The sequence below is a fragment of the Onychomys torridus genome, chromosome 4 (genome assembly GCF_903995425.1).
Source record: "Onychomys torridus chromosome 4, mOncTor1.1, whole genome shotgun sequence".
Taxonomy (NCBI): Eukaryota; Metazoa; Chordata; class Mammalia; order Rodentia; family Cricetidae; genus Onychomys; species Onychomys torridus.
This window is the reverse complement of record NC_050446.1, coordinates 48,008,509-48,036,380: the sequence shown is the minus strand read 5'-3', so window position 1 is coordinate 48,036,380 and position 27,872 is coordinate 48,008,509. Positions and strand designations below refer to the sequence as shown.

At 45.1% G+C, this 27,872-nt stretch overlaps 1 protein-coding gene across 1 annotated transcript; it reads right to left on the bottom strand.

The window, feature by feature from the left end:
* On the bottom strand, window positions 1-27,433 carry LOC118582158 (cytochrome b reductase 1). The gene is made up of 4 exons (XM_036184775.1): window positions 27,159-27,433; window positions 14,144-14,352; window positions 3,389-3,543; window positions 1-2,120 (listed from the first exon to the last, which is right to left on the bottom strand). Exons 1-4 carry the CDS (start codon window positions 27,343-27,345, stop codon window positions 1,820-1,822), a joined length of 852 nt encoding a protein of 283 aa, XP_036040668.1. The 5' UTR covers window positions 27,346-27,433; the 3' UTR covers window positions 1-1,819.
* Window positions 27,434-27,872: the final 439 nt, after the last annotated feature.

The following is a 27,872-nucleotide window of genomic DNA, read 5'->3' as shown; positions in this document are numbered from 1 at the left end:
AGACATGGTGGCTAGTGACACATGCCTGTAAACCAGCATTTGGGAAGTGAAGGCAAGGAAGGCCACATGTTCAAGGTCTCCTTCAGTTATAAGAGTGTGGCCAACTTGGGTTACTAAAGACTGTCAAAAACCCAAGAGAATTTCACTTTGTTACCCAGGCTGGCTTTGAACTGAGCCTCAGACTCCAGCCTCAAGCAGCTGGAACTATAGGCTCACACATCTGTGCCCAAGTATCACAATCAGAAAATCCAGTGAAATCAACCAATCTCCGTCAGGCACCCTTTCTGCACTTCCCACCGAGATTTCCCTCAGAGCTGAGACGGAAGTCTGGCTATGTGAACACTATCACCTTTGAACCTCAGTTCTCTACTAAGAACTCCAAATTCCACAAAAATCAGGAAAGAACCTGCCTATGGCTCCAGGGAAGGACAGACAGCCCAGGATACAAGTCTCTCCAAATCAAAAGTCGTTCAGCAGCTAAGATCACGGAGAAGAAGCACTGTGCTGAATTAATCTTGAAAGCTTTGAGTACCCCAGCCCAGCTCTTCCCATCAGCAAGAAAGATGCCTTATTATGATTATTTAGCTCAGTGGTAGAGCGCTTGCCTAGCAAGCGCAAGCAAGGCCCAGGGTTCAATCCTCAACTCCAAAGTGGGGGGGCACGGAGGCAGGCTCTGGCTTGTTGGCAGTGGCTGAGGCACCAAGATCTACGTCTAAGACCTTATGGCGCCTTTCCCACCCTCTAAAGCAGCATCCTGTAACAAGTCCATTAGGCTCCACTCAAGAACTTTATTCAGGGGTGGATGGCTGTGCTGCCAGATGGTATAAATGGGGGAAGGAGTCCAGTGAAATGTAGGCCCATGGGCAGAGGAGCCAGACTGCCAGGTTTGAATGTCAGTTCCATCAACCTAAGAGTCATGTGATGTTGGGCCAAGTTACTAACCTTTCCAAGCTTCAGATCTTTCACCTAAAAATGGGGCTAGTAACAATACCTGTCTCACAACGTCCATCTGGAACCTGAAGGAGCTAATATTTGTAAAGTGCCTAGTAGGAGAGTGGCTGGCACATAGTGAGAGCTGGGCAAGCACTTTGGAAAATAAAACAGAAACTTGAGGGAAAGAGCTCGCCACTGTGTGCAGATGCAAAGCGGTTCATGCACCCTGAGCTCAGGCGTGTTTACATTGCAAGAGGCTCAGAAGCTGAACTGTGAACCAGCTCCTGGGAGTCTAGGCGCTGGGCTGAGTGTAAGAAATCTTCCAGGTCTAACCAGAGATCTCTTCAGCCGTCTTTGACCCAGCAACTGCTCCAAAAGCCGCTTCACGAATACTCTCACGCCCAGGGCCCCAGGTGATCCCAAATTAGCTGGAGAGGGAACAGAAGCTCACCATGGGAAAGGGTGACTGGTTCTTTTTCTAAAGGGCTGCTCCCCACAACATGTTTTACTCACAATAGCTGTGTGGTGTAAGGGTCCAAAGACTGGTCCAGGTATTTGTGATCTTATTTTAAAAGTTAGGGCTGGGTCTACCTTGTTCTGAAATCACCGGGCTCCCAGAATTAATGGGGCCTAGTGAGAGGCCACAGGTGCACATCCAATGCTCAGGTCCTCGAGAATAAAGAGCAAACAATCACAACTCATATTGATCATGTCCTTTTACATGTGGTAAGTTCACAGGCCTTACAATACAATCGGTCTTGGGAAATCCTCCCTGGTGACCACAGTATACATCGACACTATGAACCCAAGTCACCTATGGCTAGACAGGAGAAGCTGAACTGTACGGCTGACTTTGGAAGAGACTTTACGTGGCTGCATCTACATTTCACATGGTGGATCTCTGGCCAGCATCATCAAGGCCGAGAGTTCTTTTTCTGGCTGTTCCCTCGCTGCTTAACTCTGTATCTGCTGCATCTGGGCTGCGGCCGGAACTTAGTGCTGCGGCGCTTCCCATTCCATCTGCGCCTCCATTTGGCTGAAGAAGGATAGACCCTGGTTCTGTGGGACGCTTCCATTGTGGTCTGGTAACAATCCAGAAGATGAGAGCTCCAAATATCAGAATCAGAAGGCCCAGGGCATTTGTAAAAACACCCTCTGGCGGGAATGAATGGTAAGAAGGGTTTTTCCTGTGAAGAGAGAGAAAGCGGACCCAGTTACAAGCACACAACATATACTGCTCAGAATATATACTGCTTGGAGTGAATCATGGTACAGCTTCAACATGAATGTCCACAGCAAGGCCTTAAAGAGACATTTAGGTTATACTGTGATTCACAGTGTAGAATACTTTTAAATTCCACGTAAGGAAAGAATACAGCATTTGGGATACCCCGTGTCATTTGAAAACTGGAAAAAGATACAAACAAAAATGTATACATACTATAATTACGATTAACATAAAAAATGCACCCCCAGACTGGAGAGATGGCTCAAAGGTTAAGAGCACTGACTGCTCTTCCTGAGGTCCTGAGTTCAAGTCCTTGCAACCACATGGTGGCTCACTACCATCTATAATGAGATCTGGTGCCCTCTTCTAGCAGGCAGGCAGGCAGAACAGTGTATAATAATAAATAAATAAAATCTTTAAAAAAAAATACAAAACCCCTTTCTTAAAAGCCAGGCAGTGGTGGTACACGCCTTTAATCCCAGCACTCAGGAGGCAGAGCCAGGCGGATCTTTGTGAATTTGAGGCCAGCCTGGGCTACAGAGTGAGTTCCAGGAAAGGCACAAAGCTACACAGAGAAACTGTCTCAAAAAAAAAAAAAATGCACCCCCAAAAGATGAATGCACAACTCACAACCCCAATAATTCTATGTTTTCAGTAATATTATATGACGTGTATGGGATGATAAATTATTTTTAAAATTTCAAACTTAAAATTTTAATAATAAGATGGCTACTTGTGGAGCTAGTGAGATGGCCCAACAGTTAAGAGAACTGTGGGTCTTCTAGAAGACTCAATTGTTTCCCAGCCCCCACACAGCCCCTCACAACTGCAGGTAACTCCAGTTCCAGGGGATCTAATGCCCTTTTCTGGCCTCAGAAGGCACAGCATGCATGTAGTACCCAGACACTCATACATATAAAATAAAAATAAATCTTTTACAATAGCTATCTAGGGGACTGGAGAGATGGCGGTTAAGAGCACTGGCTGTTCTTCCAGAGCTCCTGAGTTCAATTCCCAGCAACCACATGGTGGCTCACAACCATCCATAATGGATGAGAACTGGCGCCCTCTTCTGACCTGCAGGCATACATGTAGGCAGAACATTGTATACATAATAAATAAATAAATCTTTTTTAAAAAATAGCTATCTATATTATATTTCCCCAGTGAATAAGTATTTAATATTTTCTAGCTTAAGTTTTAAGAGAAAGAAGGCTGAAAACTTACAGGACAAAAAACAGCTTCTCCGTCACTCCCATGAGGACTGTCGCAATCACAGTTCCAAAGAGGAGGAGTCCAGAATACACATGTATGGGCATGATGACCGCCCGGAGAGAAAGCGGAGCCCATGGCAGCAGAAAGATGAAAACACCTAGGACAAGCTGACAGCAGAGCACAGTGTTATCATTTAACTGCAGTTTTAAATTATTCTTCTAGCTGGGGGGCGGGGATGGGGGGTGTGGCACATGCCTCCAATCCCAGCACTCAAGAGGCAGAGGCAGAACCAAGGGGCATCAAATGAACAGCAAATTTCTCTATGCACAGTTCCAACACCCAAAGGTAACCTCTAGAATAATCCCTGCCTCGAATATCCTTCTAGAAAATGTGTGTGTGTGTGTGTGTGTGTGTGTGTGTGTGTGTGTGTGTGGAGAGAGAGAGAGAGAGAGAGAGAGAGAGAGAGAGAGAGAGAGAGAGAGGGTCTCCCCAGGCTGGCCTCAAACTTGTAATCCTTTTGTCTCAATCTCAACTTCCCAAGTGCTAGAACTGAGTGTGTCCAATTTACACAACTGACATTTTTAAATGTACACATGGCTCACCTCACTTGCTTTTCTTAACAGTGGATCTTGGAGATGGGCAGATTCTTTCATTTTAACCTACTTGTCTAGTTTAATTTGCTTAAGAGTTAGTACTCTATTTTTAGGATATATCCATTTATTTACTAAGTATGAAGGGAAATACGTTGTTTTTTTTTTTTTTTTTTTCTTCTCCCTAAAACCAAGCACAGGACACATAGTTCAGTCTGGTCAGCCTACAAAGCTATGTGGATAGGAACTGATGCCATGATCCCAGCACCTGGAGGCAGAGGCTGTCAAATCTCTGAGTCCAGGCAAATTCCAGGACAGCTAGGGCTGTAGAGAGAAAGACCTTGTCTCAAAAACCCGAAACCAGAAAGAAACTGACAATGTGTTTCACAAGGAAGAACCAAATGCTGCCCGAGTTCATTTCCTCAGTAACTATGTCTGTGGTAGGATGCTTCTTTACAGAGGCCAGGAAGATTCCTGCATACGCTGAAGTCTGTTCTGGTCCCCGACTTTTGTTATTTTGGCCCCTGGCTTCTGCCCAGTAAGTATTCTCTCTTCAAGAAATAAAAGATGATGTAGTTGCTGTCAGATTATTGAAATTAAAGGCACCTTTTTTCTCAAGTACTTTTCAAAGGAAAAGGGGAGCATTGTGGAAGGTTTGAATTGTTCAAAGTGTTTCAAAATGTAATGACGCAAACTTATAATTGGTGATAATTTATAATACTCGATTTCCTTTTAACCATCTCAGTCTTACTACCTTACAAGTGAAGACAGCAATTTATAACCTAGTGGACTCAAAAGCTCAAGATTTTCTGTCCCAGAACCAGCAGTTTCCAAAGTGCGATCATATAAAACATGACCAGGAACACTTAAGACTCAAGTGCCTGAGGGGTGCTCTTAAAGCAACTGTTGGGCTGGAACCTCCAGCTTACTCCTGCTTGATCTGGAAAGCTCTAAACCTGCCTCTCCCCTCCCCCCCCCAAAACCCGGTCCACTCAGAGAAGCTTTGAACAAAGGGAAGGCATCAAAGAGCCCAGTTCCACATCCTTGGCTGCTGCGGCAGCTCTTCCCCTGAAGTTGCCAGCAGCCCAAGGCCCCCCCCCCCCCCCCCCCCCCCCGCGCCTAAGTGCTCAGCTTTTTGGCCATACTTGGGCACAAACCCAGCTTGTGGTGGACATCATCACCCCTCCCCTACAGGCTGTATAAGCTCCCTGCTTCAGTTCAGGTGCATGACTTCTCCTGCCTCGATCTCTGAGACTGAGGAACTCACCCAGGAGTTGCTTTGCTCAAATAAACCTGTTCTTTTATTTTTTTTAATTCGGCTTGATCTGGCTTACTGCATCAGCAGAGGGACCTATTATTAGGGTATAGAAAACCTATTAGCAATGTCTGAGCCACAGGGTGGCTATGTCAGACTTTCTAGATGCCAGAAATCTGCATTTGAACAGGATATCCCTGGTGATTTATGTATGTTCAAATTTGAAGACCATAATCCAAACACATGTTTAATGGCAGAAGTCATCACTATGGACACAGTTCTTCACACAGTGGATCCTGTCCAGGGCGGTAAGAAAAAATAAAAACTAAAAAAACATGCTACTCAGAGATGAAAGTGAAAACAAAATGCAATCCTAATCATGCTTAAAAATTAAACATCTAGGGCACTGGAGAGATGGCTCAGCAGGTAAGAACACTGTCTACTCTTGGAGAGGGCACAGGCTTGGTTTCCAGTACCCACATGGTGGCTTACAATCATCCTCAACTCCAGTTTGTTGGGATCTGGTGCTCTCTTCTGGCTTCTGAGGGCACCACATACCCACACAGTGCACTTATATAAATACAGACAAAACGCTCATACACATAAAATGAAAATAAATTAAAAAAAATTAAACATCAATTTCCTTTTATATGTAGGTATAACAAAAGCCTAAAGGAACTAAACTTAAATGTAACGATGGCTTTAGATTTGGTATTATCCGTGACTTTTGTCTTTCCTTTATGTTTTTCTACATTTAATACGTTTTTAAAGTAACATGTGATCTATGGTGATATGAATGAGAATGGCCTATACAGTCTCAAACGTTTGAATGCTTAGTCCCCAGCTAATGAACTATTTGGGAAGGATTAGGAGGTGTGGCCTTATTGGAGGAGGTGTGTGACTAGAGTCAGGCTTTGAGGTTTCAAGAGACTATCACCATTCCCAGTCCCGCCCCCACCCCTGCTCCCTCGCTCCCACTTTCAGATCAAGATGTGAGTTCTCAGCTGTTCCTGCCAACATGCCTTTGCTCCGCCATCATGGACTCTAACTCTCTGGAACTGTAGCTCAAACTACTTTCTTCTGTAAGTTGTCTTGATCACGGTGTCTTACCACAGTAGAAAACTAAGGCTCTGTTATACTTAGATAACAAAAGTTTACTTTTATAGAGTCTGTTTTAAAAACAGTTGAGCTTTTCTCAGTTAATTATCACTCTCTTTAAATATATGAAGATCTCTACTGTGCTAGTTTATCCCACTTTTAAGAAATAGATGTGTTATAGCCAGGCGGTGGTGGCACACGCCTTGAATCCCAGCACTCAGGAGGCAGAACCAGGCAGATCTCTGTGATTTCAAGGTCAGCCTGGCTTACAGAGCTAGATCCACAACAGGCACCAAAGCTACACAGAGAAACCCTGTCTCGGAAAAAAAAAAAAAAAAAAAAAAAAAGAAAGAAAGAAAGAAAGAAAGAAAGAAAGAAAGAAAGAAAAGAAATAGATGTGTTATCCCAGGCTGACCTCAAAACTCACTGAGCAGCGAAGAATGACTTTGAATTTCTGACCCTTCTGTCTACATTTCCCAAATGCCGGGGTTACAGGCCTATGCCACTGTGCCCCACTGAAACAGATTTCTTTAACAAAAAATAGTGCGTGTGAACGTTGAGACATTTTAAAAAAACTTTTATTGCAAAGGCCATTCATGAAAGCAGGACACAGCAATATGGCTGGCTTTCACATCAGCTGTTGTTTGCTTTAGGGGGATTGGAAGATTTAATGACTCAATTTAATTACTGAACACACGGACGCTTTTCCCACCTCCCCTTCATCTTTCTGCTATTCTTCATAAGTACTCATGCCATCAATTTCCATACATTTTGAGACCTTTGTTGTGAACTGGAAGCTGTCTTTGTGCCTGGTCTGCTCCACCAGATGAACCAGCTTCCTGCTCTCCTGGTACTCACTGCACTTGTGCAGGGCTCACTATAACACAGCCAGCTGTGGCGGCACACATCTGGAATCCCAGCACTTGGAAAGTCGAGGCAGGAGACTCACAGCGAGTTTCTAGGATAGCCCGGGCTTCATATTAAGACTTTATCTTTCAAACAGGGGGCAGTGTGTGTGTGTGTGTGTGTGTGTGTGTGTGTGTGCTGGAGAGGTGGCTCAGTGGCTGAGAGCATTTGGTGATCTTGTAGAGGATCCAGGTTAGTTCCCTAAGCACTCACATGGCAGCTCACAAAACCTTCTAATTCCAGATACCTGATACCCTCTTCTGGCATGAATGTGGTATACATACATACATGCAGGCAAGCACTCATATAAAAACTAAGAATAAATAAATCTTTCTTTAAAATCGTACTGTCATGTCTAACCTTGTGTTACAGCTTTTTCTTCTGGTTGATTGCATGGTAAAGTTGTTACATAGCAGATTTTGGTCCCCAATCCCATGGTTTCTAATTGATTCAATCTGGATGGAAGCTAAGAACCCATGTTTCTCATTACCCTGGAGATACTGATGTTGCTGTCCTGGTGACCACGCTTTGAGAAATTCTAGCTTATTTCATACCCAAGTTATGTTCTCCACATGCAAGGACAAAATGACACTTCACTTTCAAAGTTAAAAATGCTAACCAACATGTAAAGAACATGCCCGTAGATGTCGATAAAGCAGATTATGGCCACTGAAATGGCGGCTCCGCCTCTGGCTGATCTCCTACATCTCCCTGCTACATCACCTTTCCATCACATGCCCCTGGCAACGTCTCAGCTCAGCTCAGCTCTCATCCTGACTAATCCTGGCTGCCAGGCGCAATGGAGTGATGGTGCCCAGGGAGGCTGCACCAGTGGACGCTTCTGGTGGAGAGAGGCTCAGCCCTGCTGTCAGCTCACCAACCAGACCTCCGTTCACACTATCCTCAATGATCATTTCCTCTTGGCAAACCAGGAGCTGCTCTGAGAAGAGCTTTGGTGTGCTGGCAGCACACCAAACCAAGTGTCCCCACCCAAAGACTCCTCCTCCCTGTCTTCAATGACAGTGAAGTTGCTGTTACGTCTCTGAGTTTCCAGCTGGTCTACAACCTGCCTCCTGCAGACCTGCTTTTAGCTTATTGTGTCTTTCCAGTCCCCACATACTCTCCTTTCCTGGTGGCCTCCTGTCAGTATGTTGACATGCCTAAACTTCTCTAATGAAAAGCAGAAGGGGAAAAAAAACCCACACAAATATTCCCCAAATCTCCAAATACCAGCTTCAGCTCATACTCCTCCCTGCTCAGTGACTGCCCATGCTGCCCACATACTTCCTACTCCACTCACCCAAAGGGCCCGCCAGAGCTTTTCTGCTTCCTCTTCAATCCACTACAACCTTGCTTCTGCCCTCCAAGGTCATCACTGACTTCCCACCACCCATCCTGACCGGCAATTTCTAAATCACGTCTGCAGATCTTCCCTAGAGCACCAGACACCCCTCAAGCCCTGGAGAGTTCCCCCATGGTCCCCATTTTATTGGCCCTCTGGCTCTCATTCTTTCAATCACTTTCTCCCCAAATCTACTCTCTGGATTTTTCCTCATAAATAACTGGGATCTATCTCCTGTCTTTCACTGCTACGAGCAACCCTCAGCCATCACGTATCTCCTCTGGACCTCAGAACTTCACCTTCCGCTAGACTTCCTATACTGCTGTCTCCACATCTGCCAGTTCATGTTCCATATCCATTGGCAGCCTTGCCTCCTTCCTCTTAAGTACAGCAAACTCTTCCCACAGGCTGGAAGACACTCTGAGCTTCAACCCCAGGACTGTGGCTCAGGTCTCAGTGGAACTTCCTGTGTGCCTTTATCATCAGAGTACTCTCCCAGAACACTTGGAACTCACCATCTGCCAAATACCCAGTGACCTGTCTTGCTCTGCAAACATCACAAAGGAAGAGAATATGTCTCCCCGATCCCGTGTTTGTCTTGTGGAATGATGCATGTCTCTGCTTAAGAAGGTACTTGACTGTAGCAGATACTTAACTTTCCTAAATAGATGGATTTTACTGACATAAAATACATGTTCTTGACAATGAAGACACCATGATCCCCAGTGAAAATGAAAGCTACCATTTTCAGATCATAAAGGAACCTACCACACATTTACACTCTAGTGACAACAGCTAACATATCTTCTTAATGTGCTCCACCCAGGGTTGAGCCTTTTCAAACATCATTTGGTTTTGATTCCTATGACTTTGTGAAGGATCATTAGCCTTACTACTGTAGGTGAGAAGTTAAAATAACTCAAGGTCCCCACCTGTGAAATGTAGGGGCCATGTCAAACAGGTCCCATCTATGTAGTGGCGTTTGCATTTAGTCCCAGCATTTGAGAGGCAGAGGCAGGCAGATCTCTGAGTTAGCTCAGTCTATCTAGGGAGTTCTAGGCCAGCCAGGGCTACACAGTGAGACCCTGTCTAAAAAAACTAAAACCCAAATAAACAAAAAAAACAAAGCAAAACAACCAAACAAGAAAACAGCAAACAAACAGAGGTCTCCCTAACTGCAAACCCTGTGTTTGTAAATTGCATGCCCTTTGAATGTGAGCAAGGAAGAAGCTACCAGCCAAGGTCCCTTGCTCCAAACAAAACCAAGAAGGGTAGTAAAACTAAATTTCTGAGAAGTCCAGAGAACACAGAGGAAAAAGAGAACTAAGAATCGAGATATTTCAGAGCACAGAGAATGTCCAGATGATCAAATACATCTTCAGTTCACTGTTCAAAATTTTAATCTACTGATATCAGTGATGATATTGATGGATTAAAGAAGAGAAATCATGTTTATCTCAACAGAGAAAAAAACATGCAATAAAATTCCAGATTTGCCAGCCCATGGTGGTGCACGCCTTTAATCCCAGCACTCAGGAGGCAGAGGCATGTGGATCTCTGTGAGTTCGAGGCCAGCCTGGTCTACAGAGTGAGTTCCAGGAAAGGCGCAAAGCTACATAGAGAAACCCTGTCTTGGAAAAACAAAACAAAACAAAAATTTCAGATTCATTCCTGATAGACAAAGAATAATGAAGGCTTACAATACAGTGATAGGAAATAAAAAGCAAGTGTACTCCACAGTAAACTGTCAGAAACATCCTTTCCAAAGCAGGCATCAAGGATTCTAATCTCTCTCTCTCTCTCTCTCTCTCTCTCTCTCTCTCTCTCTTCCAAGATAGAGTTTCTCTGTGTAGCTTTGGTGTCTGTCCTGGATCTTGCTCTATAGACCAGGCTGGCCTTGAACTCACAGAGATCTGCCTGGCTCTGCTAGGATTAATGGTGTGCGCCACCACTGCCTGGCAGATTCTTATCTCTTAGTCCACACTCTTCTACATACTTCCAGAACATTCCCCAGCTTCTCCTGTACCATCTAGGACACAGAGATAAGACCACATGACAGAGCTGCCATTGCAGATAGATGGCCAGGGCAGGGACGAGTCAGGCAAAGATGCTGTGGAATCCAGATGGAGGGAAATGAAGGGGGTACAAAATCAGAGCACACACAGTACACGCAGGGGGACTTGGGTAGTATTCATAGCAGAAAGAATGGAGGGGAGATGCACAGCAGGAAATTCAGCACTCGGAGGCTGAGGCAGCAACTTGATTGAGTTCAAGACCAGCCTGGGCTGCACAGTAAGAGTCTCTCAGAAAATGAAACAAACAAGCAAACAGAGAAAGGAAGGAAGGAGAATGTGTTGGTGTAAGTTAGAGAAGGTGGGGACTTCATAATAAAGAAAACAAAATTGGAAAACTATAACCCTAGATGGAAAATGATTCACTTGACTGCATTGCAACCAAGAATTTCTACTAAGAGAGAGAGAGAGAGAGAGAGAGAGAGAGAGAGAGAGAGAGAGAGAGAGAGAAGAAAAATGCAAGATTCAAACTGGAAGAAAATATAGTAACACATCTCAGTAAAAAGGAAGCTGATTCAGAATTCCTGTCAGTCCTTAAAGAAAAGACATACAAAGCTGTTTGCTTGGTTTTTTTGTTTTTGTTTTTGTTTTAATGGACAAAGGAAACAAACAGGTATTAGAAAATGAGTAAGTATTAGAACCACTCTCTTCTTCAGCCTCCGAGCTAGCGCTGTTCCTTGTATGGAGCTGGAGGAGCACAGACTGACCTCCTACACTGAGATAATACCCTGCAGGAGGTGGACCTTGAGGGGGAAACACAGCCAAGACTGAAGAGGTGGCTCTTGGAGACTGAGGCATCCTGTCCTCCCCCCAAAAGTGGTGGCCACAAGGACCAGCATTTATGGTGATGTTGTCTTTGCTGGGAAATGAAAACTGATTCCTCATTACTGAGGATTTAACCTAGAGACCTCACACATACCAGGTCTACCACTGAGCTGTATCCCCCGCCTTCTTTAACTTTTCATTTTGAAACAATGTCTTACTAAGTTACGGGATGAAACAATGTCTTACTAAGTTACAGGCACGAGTTTTGAACTAGTGATCCCCTTTCCTCCGCCTTCTGAGTATGTGGGAGTGACAGGTCCCTGCTCAGTTTTTTGTTTTTGTTTGCTTGTTTGCATGCTTGCTTGCTTGCTTTGCTTCCTTTCCTGATGAGTTTTGGCCCCTTTCAGTCTTTGGGTAAGCTCTTCAAGCCGTGACACCCTTCTGAAATGCAGACACAGCACTGCTCTGAGCACAGTCCCTTCCCTTTGCTGGACCTCAGGATACATCTTAGATTCTGGCTTTCCACACTCTGGTCTCAGAAGCGCTTTCCCCTGCACCAGTTATCTGAAGAGCCTTAACTTTCTAGTGGCTCTTTACCACCGGGCTCCAGCTCTTCTAGGAATACTACAGAATGGGTCAGCTTAACCGTGATAAACGGAGGTGCATTCTCTCCAGCAAGCTTAATAAGCACACGGGCGAGTATGTGCCACAATGCACTGTGGAGGTCTGAGGGCAGCCCGCAGGAGTCAGTCAGTTCTCCCTGGCCTGTAGGCCCAAGGGATCCAACTCAGCCTGTTGAGCTTGGCAGCAAGCATCTTCACCTCTGAGCTCAACAGCCCCAAGTCTTCTCTGTTTGGTTGATTTTTTATTTTAATGTTCAGTGTGGCTTACCTATTGACACACGGCACGTAACTATTCCCACAGCTCTTGAGGGTTTTTTTTTGTTTACTTATGTCACATACATTAAAAAAAAACAAAACAAAAACTATGTAGTAAATATGCATGTCCCCCATATGGCTTTTGGACTTTTAACCAACCTTCCAGCCTCCCCTATTTTACACCACACAGATTATACACATTTTTTTCTCTCTTTTTCCTTGTCTTTGGTTTTTACATTTAGGCCCTTAATCTAGGCCTTTCTCCTGTTACGTGATGTGGTAGATAGGGCTTTCTAAATGCACAGAACCTGTTAAATAAGTGTTAGTCAGCCGGGCGGTGGTGGCACACACCTGTAATCCCAGCACTCGGGAGGCAGAAGCTGGTGGATCTCTGTGAGTTCGAGGCCAGCCTGGTCTACCAAGTGAGTTCCAGGACAGCCTCCAAAGCTACAGAGAAACCATGTCTCGAAAAACAAAAACAAACAAACAAAAAAGTGTTATTCTAACATGAACAAGTTCTTATACATACTTGGACTTTTCTAGCCTCTCTGGTCCTTCCTATTTTTGTTTTGTTTGCTGATAACTCATTTGAAACAAGGAAGGTGTGCTTCATTTCTTTAAGAGTTTCTTGGTTATTTTGGACAGTTATTCTTCTGCATGATTTTTACAATTCCCACTAAGTTTACATTGTAAATTATGTTAAACATAGATATTAATTGAAGAGGGAAAGCCATTTCTATATTCATTTTTCTCTTTCAGTAGCATGGCACCTCTCTCTAATATGTCCGTGGTAGTTTGAATGTAACTGGCCCCGTAGCTCATAGGGAGTGGCACTATTGTGAGGTATGGCCATTGTTGAAGTGGGTGTGGCCTTCTTGGAGGTAAATGTGTCACTGGGGGTGGGTCTCAGAAGCTTAAGCCAGACCCAGTGATCTGGGTCTGATATTCAACTAGAGCTATTTTCCTTACTGATTGGGGAGATCACAGTGGTGCAGAGTTTTTTCTGGATCTTCCTTCCGCCTGGCTCCATTCCATTCCTAACCCATACATCCAAGATGGCTAATAGATCTAAATAACCAAGAGTGTCCCAAGAGAATAACCACTATTTAATGAAAACAGATCATGATTCAAGGTTTTAAATATATATATTCATTTAGAAGAAAAGCGGTCAACATCTGGTAAGACGGCCTGCTTTTTAAAGGGGCCATTTATTTTAGGGTAAGCTTTGTGGTGGTGTGTACCCATTCTAGTGTCTCACTCTGTAGCCATAGAAAAATAAAGTTAAAAAACGATACCCCAGCCAGGAAGGTAAATACACACTGTGCTAACAGGAGGGACGACAATGAATCAATACCGTTTGCCAAGATTTCTCAACGAAGTGGCCAAGACCAAGAACATCAGCTTTTACTCTTGTGACATAAAATTAAGTGTCCCATGCCATTAAATTTCGTTTCAGTACGGTGTTTTCAGAATACGTGCCTTTAACAATACATGCAAAGAGTAAATAAAAGAACCATTATACCTTTGAAATCTTGCAAAACGTTAAAAAAGAAAATCAGCGTTATCACTTAGAAAATTCGGCGGAAAGGTGGTAAAGATACACAGAGCTCCCACCTAGGCTAGCAGATTCAGAACACAGGACTGCAGTCTGGGCAATGCTGGTCTAGATGTGAGGAGATGGCAACTTCCCTATCTACGGGTGTGGAAACGATAAATCACACATCAGAGTTCCTGGGAATTCTGAGGTTCATTGCCTCCTTTGGGCAAGAGTTCTGGTGGACGCAAATGGAAGAGTAAGTTCAGAGCACATCCCCAGTCGCTGGGCTGTTCTCTTTGTTTACACATATGGCAAGACACTGACCTGTTGGACGTAGAGTATGACGACTGTCAGTCCGACCCAGCTGTGCAGACTGTACATATGAGGGATGCTGCGGGCATTATGGTAATCAAACACGGCCACTACAGAGATGATGGCGAGAATGGCAGCCACAGCATTTAAGCCCGCATGGATGGATTTCATTAGAAACTTGCTGCACTTCCAAGTCCATGGCAATCTGTACACGATGATGGCTAAGGAAACAAAGTATTTTAAAAATCAACACCAAGTAAACCATCTGACCCACTGGACAGTTCCTTCTGAGGGACTTTTCCCTTGGCTTCGGCTTCTCCCAGCCTCCCCCTCTCTCTGCACTCCTTCTCAGCCTCCCAGGCACCATTTTACTCCTGAGTGTATGCAGAAAAGACATAGATACATAGTTCACCAGCAGACACCACTGTTAGCCCTCCATTTCAGTAGCCCAAATGTCTGTCATCAATATCCAGGATAGTATTATAGAGATAATATATAGAGACAGAGACACACTACAGACTAATATCCACTGAAGACAGCAGATGCACTTCATGTATACTTTTCAGCGTATATACTAAAATTCAATAAATAGCCTTAAAATATTTGAAGTGCCCACATTAACCAGCATACGACCAACTTTTTGTTAATTTGTCACAAAGACAACAGTGTGCCCCTCTCCACCTATCTGCTCCATGTCAGGAAAATTCTAACTATTTGGAAATGTGTGACACGTTGAAATTTCTGAACAATGCTTCCTTAGAAGATGGGCTCCATTCCACCAGTCATGGGCCATGTACTTTCTTAATTCCAGGAAGTTAAAAAAAAAAAGGAGCCTGACACTATCAAAACCCAATATAATTTGGATATATTAAAATTTCTTAGGTTGGAGAGATGGCTCATGGTTAAGAGTATTTATTGTTCTTGCAGAGGACACTCGGGTTCAGTTCCCAGAAGCCACATGGTAGCTCACAACCATCTGTGATACACGTTTTAGTGGGTCTGACACCCTTCTTCTGACCTCCTCAGGTAACAGCCATGCAGATGGTGCACTACATACATACAGGCAAACACTCACACACACAAATAAAAGGAAGCATTTACAGGCCTTAAGACCATAAAAGCATATGAGAAGAGAAACAGATCTAAAGCCTCAAAGATAGATGTGAATGTGACCTTGTTAAAGTTCTCATTGTAAGAGACCTTGAGTCCTGCCCTGTGGTCCCATTCCAACACCTCCCACCAAGAGGACAGTGTTTCTTTTACTTAACCCAAACTCCAAGGGATTGTTGCTTACGAGTCAATGTATTATGTGGGTACTTTATAAAAATGCTGATTGAAGGCCAGTCAGATGGCTCAGAAGGGAAAAGCATTCCACCAAGCCTGATGACCTGAGTTCAATCTCCAGAACCCTCAAATTGTCCTCTAATCTTCACAATTGTGCCCTGGCACACACACACACATCCACACACAGAGAGACTAAATAAATGTAATAAAAACATGTTTCTTGTGGATTGATCATATTAGGACATGGAGACCCGTTGGCTAATCATTTCGAGACTCAGTGAATCTCTTCAGGCGAATTATCACAGTACCTTAGATTTTAGCAGGTAACTCAAGGCACTTCATCTCAGCATATTGGTGTCTTGCTATTTCTCCCGTGTGTCCTAGTGCCTAACACAGCCTCACAGTAGGAAGGTCCATGAATGTTCTCCAAAGTGTTATTTTGAGCTAGTTGTTTCTAATGTAACTGTGAGGGCTCATACAGGAAGCCCTCAACATTCCCCCTCCAGGCTCTGCAGACACCTTCTTACCTATGACATCACAAACAGGAGACTGACATCAGCATGACTTGCTGCCCTGATTCAGGTTGCTCCAGCTCTGCTTACTTGTGAGGGTGACCCACAACATTTTTGAAAATAAATGAACACAAAGCTCTTTCAGCAGACAGACCAATGTCTAGAAACCAAATTAGTGTCAACTCAAACACCAGTTTATTCTCCTCATGCTTTTTCTCCTTTAAGGATTTAGGGGCACACCTCATATAATCATGGAGAGTAGATGCCTCTACCCCATGACTCAGTGACCTTTAATCTACAACATGAGGCCTTTTACAGTCTGTGTGATTTGAGAATAGTAACATGAGTAAAGTGAAAACGTTGTAAAATACTATTTTAAGTTACTTTTGTTTATGTCGTATTTGCTTAACTCTGTGAAGCTGTGTTACTTTGCCTGGGTTCGGTCCTCAGCTCCGGGAAAATAAAATTTAAAAAAAGAGTTTAACAGTCATTAGCAAGGCAGGAGAAAGGATAGGTGGGGCTGGCAGGCAGAGAGAATATATAGAAGGGGAAATCTGGGAGGAAAGAAGAAGTAGCCAGAGAAGGGAGAGGATATCAGGGGCCAGCCACAGAGTAAGAGTGAAAGTTAGATGACAGAAGTAAGAAAAAGAAAAAGCCCAGAGGCAAAAGGTAGAAGGGATAATTTAAGTTGAGAAAAGCTGGCTAGAAACAAGCCAAGCTAAGGCCGGGCATTTATAATAAAGAATAACCCTCCATGTGTGATTTGTTTGGGAGCTGGATGGCGGGCCTTCCAAAAGGGCAAAAACAAACAACGTGAAAATGTACAATATAGAAAGACATAAAATAATGGGAGGTATAGCTCAGGGGTAGAGTTAACAGGGCCTAGCTGCTACAAGGCCCTGGATTTTATTTCCAGTAATAGAGATGGGGGAGGGGGGAGAATTACACTTTCATTCCCTGGTTTAATGTCATTTCACACACACACACACACACACACACACACACACACACACACCCCTAATCAAACATTCAAAGGCCACTGAACTTCCAGTGAAGCACTTTATGCTTCCCCCTACTACAGGCAACATAGAGGAACAAAGCCAAAATGTCACATAAACTGAAACCGACCGCGTGCTACCACTGCCTGGCTCAAAAATCCGAGTTTTAAACCATTTGCATTCATGCAAAAGTGTGTGTTTTGTGGGTTATTATTTTGTTTAGAGCAGGATCTCACTATTATGACCCAGGCTGCTCTTGAACTCCTGACCTCAAGGGATGCTCCTATCCCAGCTCTCGGGTGGCAAATGGTTTTAGATTGGCCGCACATGAATGTTCTTTCTCCAGCAGTGCAGCAACCGAGCATGTTTAACCCCTCACTGATGGCTGTGTCATCCGCAAAGCTCTGATTGTTTTCCTGAGGGGAAGCCATGGGGCAGTTCTGAAGTAAGATACGCACTTTGCCACTTACCCACACGGACCCTGACAATGATCAGTTTGGGGTCTTTGTGGTACTTCTCTCTCCCTTCTATTGCTTCCTCTCAGGTTAGGATTCTCACTAGCTCTAAGTCTTAACATATGCTATCTGTGTGGTCAGGGCACAGGGACTGTGTGTGTGTGTGTGTGTGTGTGTGTGTGTGTGTGTGTGTGTGTGATTTTCTGTGTGGGTAAAAGGATTCCTTGTTGTTTTGACAGTAAAACATGTGTTTCTATAAGCTTGTGAACCCAGTAGCCAGTTAGGCCCCACTCTTCACAGGGGCTGTGGTGATGTGAAGCCTCCCTGTAAAAGACTCCAGGGGTTTTCCACATCTGTCCAGGCAGTCCAGAAGCTCTGCTGCATGGCCGAGTGTGTTCAGAAGGCTCTCTGGACAAGGGAAGGGTGGGTGGAAATAATGTATTTTCAAATTCTGTTTACACATTTCCCCAAACATATAAATATCCCAAACACTGTGTGTTTAAGGAAAACCGGTGGGTGAGCTTAACAAGTCAGGCCACATGTTTTCTTTAACGAGAAGCTACTCCCAGCATCTATAAAACTGTCTAGAGAGGAGACTACCAGCTCTCGCTCTCCTCCCCAGCCAAGACTCTGTTCCTGCAGTTCAGTGAGAAGGAAGGAGAGAGCAGGAGCCTGTGAGGAAAACAGTGGTTCTGCCGGGGGCTCTGACCCGAAGGACCATCCCACCAGGAGATGAGGGGAAACATGAAATGTGTGAGGAAGGCACTTTCAGTGCCTTCACAGGGGAAGCGGTGGGTGGTAGAACACGTAGAAAAGTGAAGAGGAAGGGGACTGGGGGGGGGGCTCATAACTGCATGTCGTTTTTCTCAAGTCTATCAAGATGGAAATACAGTCAAGTTATTAGGAAATTTATTAGAACCCAGTTGCATAATCAAAATTCAGGGATACAAGAAAATATATGTCAATCTCTGGATTGATGCCAGCTTTCTTCCCATCTCTGTATGCAAGTGTGTGTCACAGGTAAAGACTGAGTCTGTCAAACGGAGATCAGGTCAGGGTGAGGACTTGGGGGGCAGATATGTCCCCAGATATGGAAACTACCTGATCATAGTTCTTCTATGCTTAAACCTGGTGACTCATGAAGGAAGAAGCATGTCTACAAACATCCTATGCCTGTCATATATTGGGAAGTCACAACGTATCTATGAAAAAAATTGTTTTTAACAAAGGAGCAATTAATTCTGTCTTTCAGCACATAAATAGATTCTTGCATTTGTTTTGTTTTTCAATTTATTTATTTATTTATTTATTTATTTATTTATTTATTTATTGAGATAGGGTTTCCCTGTGTAGCTCTGGCTGTCCTGGAACTGACTCTGTAGACCAGGCTGGCTTTGAACTCAGAGAGATCCTCCTGCCTCTGCCTCCCAAGTGCTAGGACTAAAGGCATGCACCATCACCACCTGTCTTTCAATTTTAGTTTTGAAAAATAAGATATAGCTGGATAAGATGGCTCCCACCTATATTCCCAGCACTGAGAGGTTGAGGCAGGAGGATTACTGTTAGTTCTAGGCTAGCCTGGGATACAGTGAGTTCCAGGCCAAATTGAGCTACAATGAGACCCTATCTCAAAACCAGGTAAGATATATTTGAACATCTGAATATATTTAGGCCATACAATATGATCTTTTGTTATGTAGGTTGAAACAGTTAGATTAGACTAGCTGATATATCAGTTTTGTTGCAACAGGTCCTCTCCTAATATTTGCTTGTTTGTGTGTATGTGTGCACATGCGCATGTGCACTGCTGTCCATGTGTGGAAGCTATAGGACAACTCTCAGAAGTCAGTTCTGCCACCATATGGATGGGATTTGGGGATTAGATCATCAAGCCTGGCTGCAATCACCTCTACATGCTGAGCCATATTGTCAGACCAAATCCTCTGGACCTGATTTAACCTGGTTGCTTCACCATGGCCAGGCTTATCATTGCTCAAATAAGGAGTTGAATATATTATTCCAGCCAGTTCTAAACATTAAGGGATCAGTGTAACCCTACACTCAATTGGTCTGGAACTTGGTTCATAGACCAGGCTGGCCTAGAACTCATAGAGATTCTCCTGCCTCTGCCTTCCAAGTGCTGAGAATAAAAAGACATGTACTACCATACACAGCTATAACCTACATTCTTAAAAAAAATGTTACTCATTTCAAACCAAATAAAATGGGAACAACTTTAGAAAAGACAAAACTAACTTCCTCCCTCCCTCCCTCCCTCTCTCCCTTCCTCCCTCCTTGTTTCCTTCTTTCCTTCCCTCCCTCCCTCCTTCTCTCTTGTACTAAGGATAGAACCCAAGACATGCTAAGCAAAGACTCTACCAATAATCTACATCCCCAGGCCACTGCTCATGTTTTATACAGTATTTGGCATACAGAAGCTACTTTAAAAAATATATGCAATTCAGGCATGGTGGCACATACCAGTTGTCCCAGCACCCAGGACACAGAGGCAGGAGGATCACTGTAAGTTTGAGGCCAGCTTGGTCTGTCTAGTGAGTTCCAGGAAACCAGGGCTACAAAATGAAACCCTGTCTCACAAACAAACAAACAAACAAACAAGCAAATGCCAACCAGCTGAATGGGACAATCCATGAAGAAACTGAATGAAGGAAAGAGGAAACTCTGAAAGGTACAAAGACCATCATCATTGAGCTTTTGATCTTTCAAGAAAGTTGCACGTGAAAGAAAAACACTAGAGAAAGATGTCTAGTCTGTCATTGTTAGAAGGGAAATTGCTGAAGCTGATCTAGGAACAGTTTAAAACCTGCAAAGTCAAGACAGAAACCCCTTGGAAGGGATCTGGAGGGTACAGATTGGAATTTAGGTATTTTGTCCATCACCACACTGTTGGGGGTTGTTTCCTTGACTTGTGTAATTTTAATTTGAACTAGGTCTTTTTTAAAGATATTTTTATTTTTTATTTCATGTGTGTGTATGTCTATGTAAGGATGTTGGAACCCCTGGAACTAGAATTACAGACAATTGTGAGCTGCCATGTGGATACTGCAAATCAAACCCAGGTCCTCTCGAAGAGCAGCCAGTGCTGTTAACCTTGGAGCCATCTCTCCAGTCTCTATTATTTTTAATTATGTGTAGGCATGTGCCCACAGAGGCCAGGATTGGTTGGATCCCTCAGGAGCTGCGGGTGTAGGCAGTCATAAGCCATCTGATGAGATAGATTGCTGGGAACCAAACTTGGGTCATCCAGAAGAGCCATATATGCCAAGCCATCTCTTTCCAGCCCCCTCGATCCAATGTTTAAATATCTATACTCTCTTGGAAAAATGGGAGAATCTGGCGGCTGCAGATGGGCATCTCCACATAGACACACTCTGCTGTTGCTAAGAGCTCCTGCTTTGCCAGGCTTCTGCATGCCCTTTCTGACCTCCCCATGCATCCCTGCATTTAGCTGCATGAGGGCGTAACCTGGTGTTACCTGTCCTCATAAAAGAGCTGCTTGTTACCAGTGGTATTAGGCAATGCCACTCACTTACAATAAACACCTCTGGCTGGAGATCCTTGTCTATACTTGGAGGAACAATGAAAACCCCATAAATTCTTGATGAGAATGGTAATACTTTGGGTTTCCCAGAGAATAGTGGTAATTATTATATCTTGTGTTTGTTTCCTGAGGCAAATTACTACAAACTTAGCAGTTTAAAAGAACCAAAATTTGGGGTCTTCAGAAATGGCTTAGTGGTTAAGAGTACTTGCTGCTCTCACAGAGGATCTGGGTTCAGTTTCCAGAAGCCCCGTGACAGCTCATAGCTGTTGGTAATTCCAGTTTTGGGAGTGTGATGCTCTCTTCTGACCTTCTCAGGCACCAGGCATACATGTGGACTACATATACATATGGGACATACACATATATGCATGCAAAACTCCCACACACACAAAATCAATCAATCATTAAAAAAGGTGAAGAACCAAAATTTGGACCAGCAACATGGCCCAGTAGATAAAAGAGCCTGCAGTCAAGGCTGACGACCTGAGTTCAATTCCTGAGACCACACTGTGGAAGGAAAGAACCAACTCCCATAAGATGTCCTCTGACCTCTGCACTCTCGAGTGCATGACACACACACACACACACGCATGCATGCACGCACGCACGCACGCACCCACGCACACACAAAACAAATAATAAATGTACTTTAAAACATTTTTTTCTTTTCTCAGACCTGAAGGGCAGGAATTCACAATCAAGGTGCTGAGCAGGTTGGTTCCTCTGGAGGACCGGGGAGAGAGTGCTTTCCATCATTGTCTCTTAGCAGCTTGTCCCTTAGCTGGCTGCCCATGGTTTATGTTGCTCCTCAGCTTGCAGACACACCATGTCGATCTCTGCCCCCATCCTCCCATGGCCTTCCCTCTGAGATTTTGTCTCTAGCCTCCTTCCCTTCCTCTAACCGGGAAGCCAGGAACTGGATGTGCAGCCATCCTCAGCCAAGGCTGATCTCACTTGCAGGCCTTCATTACATCTGCAAACACTTATTTTCAAATGAGAGCACATTCTCAGTACCTGGGACTAGGTTTTGGATTTATCTTTTGGAAGCCATTTTTCAACCACCATAAGACCCTTGCAGGGATCCTGGGATCCAGATCTGTACAGCGTCATGGAAGATGCAGATTCCTGTGAGGTGTGAGGTGTTTAAGACCTGATCCGCCAGGTGGTGGTGGTGGCACACGCCTTTAATCCCAGCACTCGGGAGCCAGAGGCAGGCAGATCTCTGCGAGTTCGAGGCCAGCCTGGTCTACAGAGCAAGATCCAGGAAAGGCACAAAGCTACACAGAGAAACCCTGTCTCAAAAAACAAAAAATAAGACAACAAAAAGATCTGGTCCCTCCAGCAGAGGTATGCTCTCCTAGTATTTGAGCAGTCACCTGGGAAAGGAGTGTGGGGATGACTAACGAAGGCTGTGGGTAGCCACATGGACTAGGGTGCCTACTGAGAAATGCTGTCATCTCCTGTTCCTACCCTATGTCCGCTGAGCTAGCTGGTTCCCGGTAGTGGTGGCTCCAGAGCACTCTTGTGTAGCAGAAGGATGAAAAGTTTGACTGGAGAAGGTTCTAGAAAGAGAAGGGGAAAGGAACCATAGGCTGCTGTACTGACTCACATTCCAAGTTCTTCAGAGGGATTCCCAGAAAAGTGAGGCAGTTTCCAGTTTCCAGAAGAGAATAGAGCGTCGAGGGTGCTGGGGTTTTGTGTTTAGGGTTTATTCATTTTATGTGTATGAGTGTTTTACCTGCATGTATATATGTATGTATGTATGTATGTATGTATGTATGTATGTATGTATGTATGTGTACTACCTATGTTCCTTGGCCCCCTCAAGGCCAGAACAGGGTGTTAGACCCTCTGAAACTGGAGTTACAGATAGTTGTGAATCACCATGTGGGTGCTGGGAACTGAACCCAGGTCCTCTGCAAGAATGATAGATGCTCCTAACCACTGAGCAATCCAGCCAGCCCCCAAGGGTATGGGTTTTTAAAAGATGACAGATATAAAATGTTGGCATCAAGCCAATGGGGGAAGACATTAGCAATGTGAAGTGGACAGGTTGATGTAAAGCTCTGGACAGTTGTGTAGGCAAGGAGTGAGGAGGCACAGGAAGTACTCAGGCAGTCACAGGCTATCAACCGAGAAGTCTGGGAACAGAGATGCTTCTCCATTAGGACAGGACTCCCTTCTTCCCTGGGTTTGGCTAAGTGGTGTTTCTAAACTGCTGAACAATGACTAGGCGACGGGAATGGTGCTTTTACTTTAGATGCTGTTGTTATTATTATCATTACAAATGAGTGGCTGTAAAACTGCATTTGGTTACTAACAACTTAATGAAGAGACAGGAATAACTCATTCGGCAGTTATTTCTTGCCAGGTGTAGAGCCCAGTGGCCAGGCATTTGAGTGGCACGTAGAAAGGCCTGGATTTGTTCCCAGCACAGAAAAAAGATAGTTCTAATAAACAGGGCAGAGGCTTGGAATGCAGCTCAGTAGTAGAGCATTTGCCCAGCATGTGCCAGACCCTGGCTTCACTCTAACACCGCAGGAGGGAAAATCAGGAAAAAATTACTGATCTATCATGCGCTTCTAAGTACTAAGGATCCAGCAGGAGCAAAATAATTGTATTTAAAGTACTCTATCAGTTCTATTGTTAAGCGATTCACATGTGGTTTTTGTAACAAAAACATGTTTTGAGGTACTTTGGACTGTCCCTTCATGCTCTGTAAAAACTTAGTTCCCAGAAGCTGGGAGACTTTGTTATCAAGGTTTCTTCCTCGAGGCTCTTGGAGAAGTCATCTGGGGACTTTCTCCATTTTCTTCTTTGCCAGGGTTTAGTCCATGAGCCTTTTCAAATATATTTAAGTGATCTTGGAATTTGGTCACTTATAGCTGCATTAGGAGGATATTCCAACTGCCTTTAATAACTGCTCTTTCTTTTGGTTAGTCTTTTAAATGCTACTTAAATGTAGTTAAATTCTCTCACAAAACCAGCCCGAGATCATTTTGTTATTTAATTTCTCTCCCTTCAGCTTCTGCCACAAAAGCACACACAGAAAAGAAGGAGTGTCGAATTGCCAAGACTTCTGTTCACTAATGCAGACGCCTGAATTTTCCGCGTTTCACTAACGAATCCCTTCCAGCATGCTGAACCTTTAGAGAGGTCGGCTGCCACTTGAAGCGCTGTTAGCTGTTTGGCTCTGCGGCCTTCTTTACAATGGCCGCTTCTCTGATTTCCCTGCAGGATTTATTTCATGGGAAGCATTTGTTTTAGAGAAGCACAAAGCCTCTTCTAGACGCTTCCTCATTCATGGCAGAGTGTGACTAGATTTCCCATTAGTTGGAGATTTTATTTAACAGAGAGCAGTGGCATGCACCTGTAGTCGGTGGCACACACATGTAGTCAGTGGCACATACTTGTGGTCGGTGGTAACCACCTGTGGTCGGTGGCACTCACCTGTGGTCGGTGGCACACACCCAGGACTTGCCATGCTCTAACAAAAAGATCCCCTGAGCACAGAAACTCAAGTCCAGTCTGGACATCATAACCAGTGATATTTTTTTGTTTCAGACCTCCCATAATTTTTTATACTTTAGGAATGCATAAATTTCCCAAAGCATATCTGGTATGTTGACAGAGGGGGAGAGATTGACCCTGTGGCTTCTTTTTTAATTTTTTTAAAAAAATTTTATGTGTATTTTGCCTGCATGTATGTATGTGTACCATATGTATTCCTGGAGCCCACAGAGGTTAGAAGAGGGCTAGGATCTCCTGTAACTGGAGTCACAGAAGATGGAGATTCATCACGTGCTGGGAATTGAACCCAGATCCTTTGGAAAAGCAGCTAGTGCTCTTAACAGCTGAGTCATCTCTCCAGTCCCATCTTTATGGCTTCTTTCTTCAGCTTACTCCATTCATAAAGGTCCCAAAGGACCCGTCTTTATTCTGAACAGTTTCAAATACTATTTACTGTTTGCTTGATACATATTTAAAGAATTTTAAACTTAGAGCAGTGGCTGTGTATTAGCTATCCCTGCATCATCTCCAAATGCCCATGTGTTACAGAATAACTCTTGTCACATTCTCTACTAGAAATAGAACATCTTATAGCATAAAAATATCCATCCCCAAGGCAGTAAAATGCCCTGTAACATGACTAGTCTCTGACCCATGTTTCTCTCATAGCCTCTAAAGTCAACTTCAGATGTCTCTAGAGGATTTAGGATGGTTCAACACTTTCTCTGACTTTACAGTGGCAGGAAAGCCCTGTGGACCCTGTAGATACTGTACTTTAAGTTTTGACCTGTCTAATCTGATTTGGATGTGGGCAATGGCAAAGAGCCAGGCACTCAGTCGCTGGGCTATAAACACCAACACTCTGCAGTTGCTAAGGCACGAGTTAGGTGTAGTAGGCATGCTCAACTTGCAACTTCCGATGGATTTCCTGGGGGTGCAAGGCCATTCTAAACAGAAGAGCAGCAGCGTCTGTCCCACTGCCGGGCTGAGGGGTTTGTGGGAGAACTAGTAAGGACTCTGCATGTGTCTATATGTGTGAAAAGGCTAGTTTTCCTTCTTTAACTGCATTACTGATTAGAGTGGGTCTCGAACCTGGGATCCTTGTGAACAGGATTGGTAATGTTGACGGACAAACAGTGGTTCATCAGCACAAATAGACTGAGGAAGCTTAGAAGACCTCTGTCTAAGAGCAGCAGATGAAACTTTCCAGGACCTCCATATACATGTTTTTGCCCCAAAGTAAGTAAACAGATTAAATCCAAAGTTTACAAAGAATAGAAATCCTTTTAGGAAAAAGAGCAAAACGGATTCCAACAAGAATGGAGAGTCTCAAAGTATATTTTAGATGAAATTTTGGCTTCCTAAAACGACCACTTTTCAGGAACTGGGCATATTGCCATAAAAGCACACTAAATGAAAAGCATTGAGGGGAAATCGTTGTAAATAAGGTGCTGAAAGAACTTCTATTTCCTTGGGGACGTCAATGCCTCCGCGTCTATTTATTCTTATAGAATGGAGTGGAGACACAGAAAACGCTCATATTGTGACTGTCTCCTCTTGGGTACGCCAGGTAACATGTGCTTCGATCTGCGTTTTCCTCACCCTCAACTACAGGACACAGTCCAATCCACTGAAGGGATTCATGGTATCCGGAGCTGTTCTGGGTGGACAGAGGCCATGAAGAGATGTTTGGGACTGCTTGATTAAACAGAGGGTATTAACAGCTTTGGCCAAACTGAAGAGCTCCACCAGGAAGGAAAGAGTGCTTCTGGTGACTGGAACTTTAGAACTTAGGGTAGTGGTCAAACAGCTGGGGACTGGGCAACAAAATGGCTTGGATGCCCACCTCACACCCAAGAAGCCTCCGTAGGCTGAGCGTTAGTAATACCTTCCCTCGCATTTCCGTGGAAGAAAGCTGGCCACACAGACAGAAAACATTTTCCTTTGGGAACGAAGCCAACACTTCTGTATTTGCTTGTTTGTGGGACCTTAATATTGGTGAAGAGGCGGTTTGTTCAGAGGCCAGGCTGGAGGTTCCAGCCGGCTGGGACCCGTTCCGAGCCTCTCGAATAGTTCCTGCGAACCAACCCCAGCATAACAGCTTTGCTTTTCTGAATGCATTCTCAATGTCACCACCTTTTGGAAAAGTGAAATGGTGCTGCACCACATTGGCTGAAGGTGACAGTCAAGTGGTATGGCGTGGCAGCACACACACACACACACACACACACACACACACACACACACACACACACCCCGAGGGTTCCATGCTACCCTACTGCAGCCAGCAAACGGGACCCGGGGCGGCCAGCCATCCCTTGGGGCCACGCCCTGCCCGCGTCTCCCACCCAGCCCAAAGGAAACTTTGGAAACTTTCGCCACATCAACAAGTGGAGCGAAGCCAGGCAGGGCTTGAGTGAGTGCTCGAGAGGAAACGACAAGAGAGAAGGTGGAGGAGAGGACTCCGCTGGCTCCCGCTGAGGATGCTGCGCCCGCACCCCAGCTCCCCCGCCTTCCTCTGCGCCTCTGAAACCTGAAGGAGTTCCAGAGCTGGCCTCGCAGGGGTTCCGAGCCCCTGACTGCGCAGGCCCTCCCTGCCTGGAGGAGTAACTTTCTTTAGTTTCGTGGATCCCTCGGATTCCTCCACGGCGACCCGGTCCCCATGGCGCAGGGACCCCGCCACCCCCTCCAGGGCCCCAGTACCGATGCCCTGGATGAAGACGAAGCCGGTCACCGCGAGCACCGGGTGCCAGTTAAACTCGAGGGCGCCGCCGTCCCAGCCAAGCCCCTCTCGGTAGTGCAGGACCCAGACGAGCACGAAGAGCACCGACAGGAAGCCCACGAGCAGCGCGGACACCAGCAGCCCCAGGAAGCCCCGGTAGCCCTCCATGGCCGTCAGCACCCCATGCTCCGCGACAGACTGCGGGAGAACTCTGCGCTGCGGCGACGGCGGCCTCGGGGTACTGGCCGGCGGCGGGGCCGGGGCGGCGACTCCGCGGCGCCGTCTCCGCCCGAGGGGAGGAGCTTTCTCGGGGTAACAGGCTGTGGGGCCTCCCGAGGGTGCTGCGAGCTCCGAGACGGTCACCCTCCACCCCAAACACACACACACACACACACACACACACACACACACACACACACACACACACACACACACACACCGATCGCGCGGCCGCTGAGCTCTGGCTGTGCGGTGGCCGCCACCTGGCTAAGCATCCGACCTTCCAGGGTGTGTGTGAGTCAGGTCTGGGTCAGTGCCTAACCTGGAGAGCGCAGGGAAGCTCAAGCCCAACGCTTTCCTCGAACTCTTCCCGCCTTGCTTCCTTACTTGTGATGAGGGAGGGCAGTGGCGCATGCTCTTAGTTACCAGAGAGGGAGAGATCCATTGGATGCGGTTGATGCCTACGGTTTTAGTTA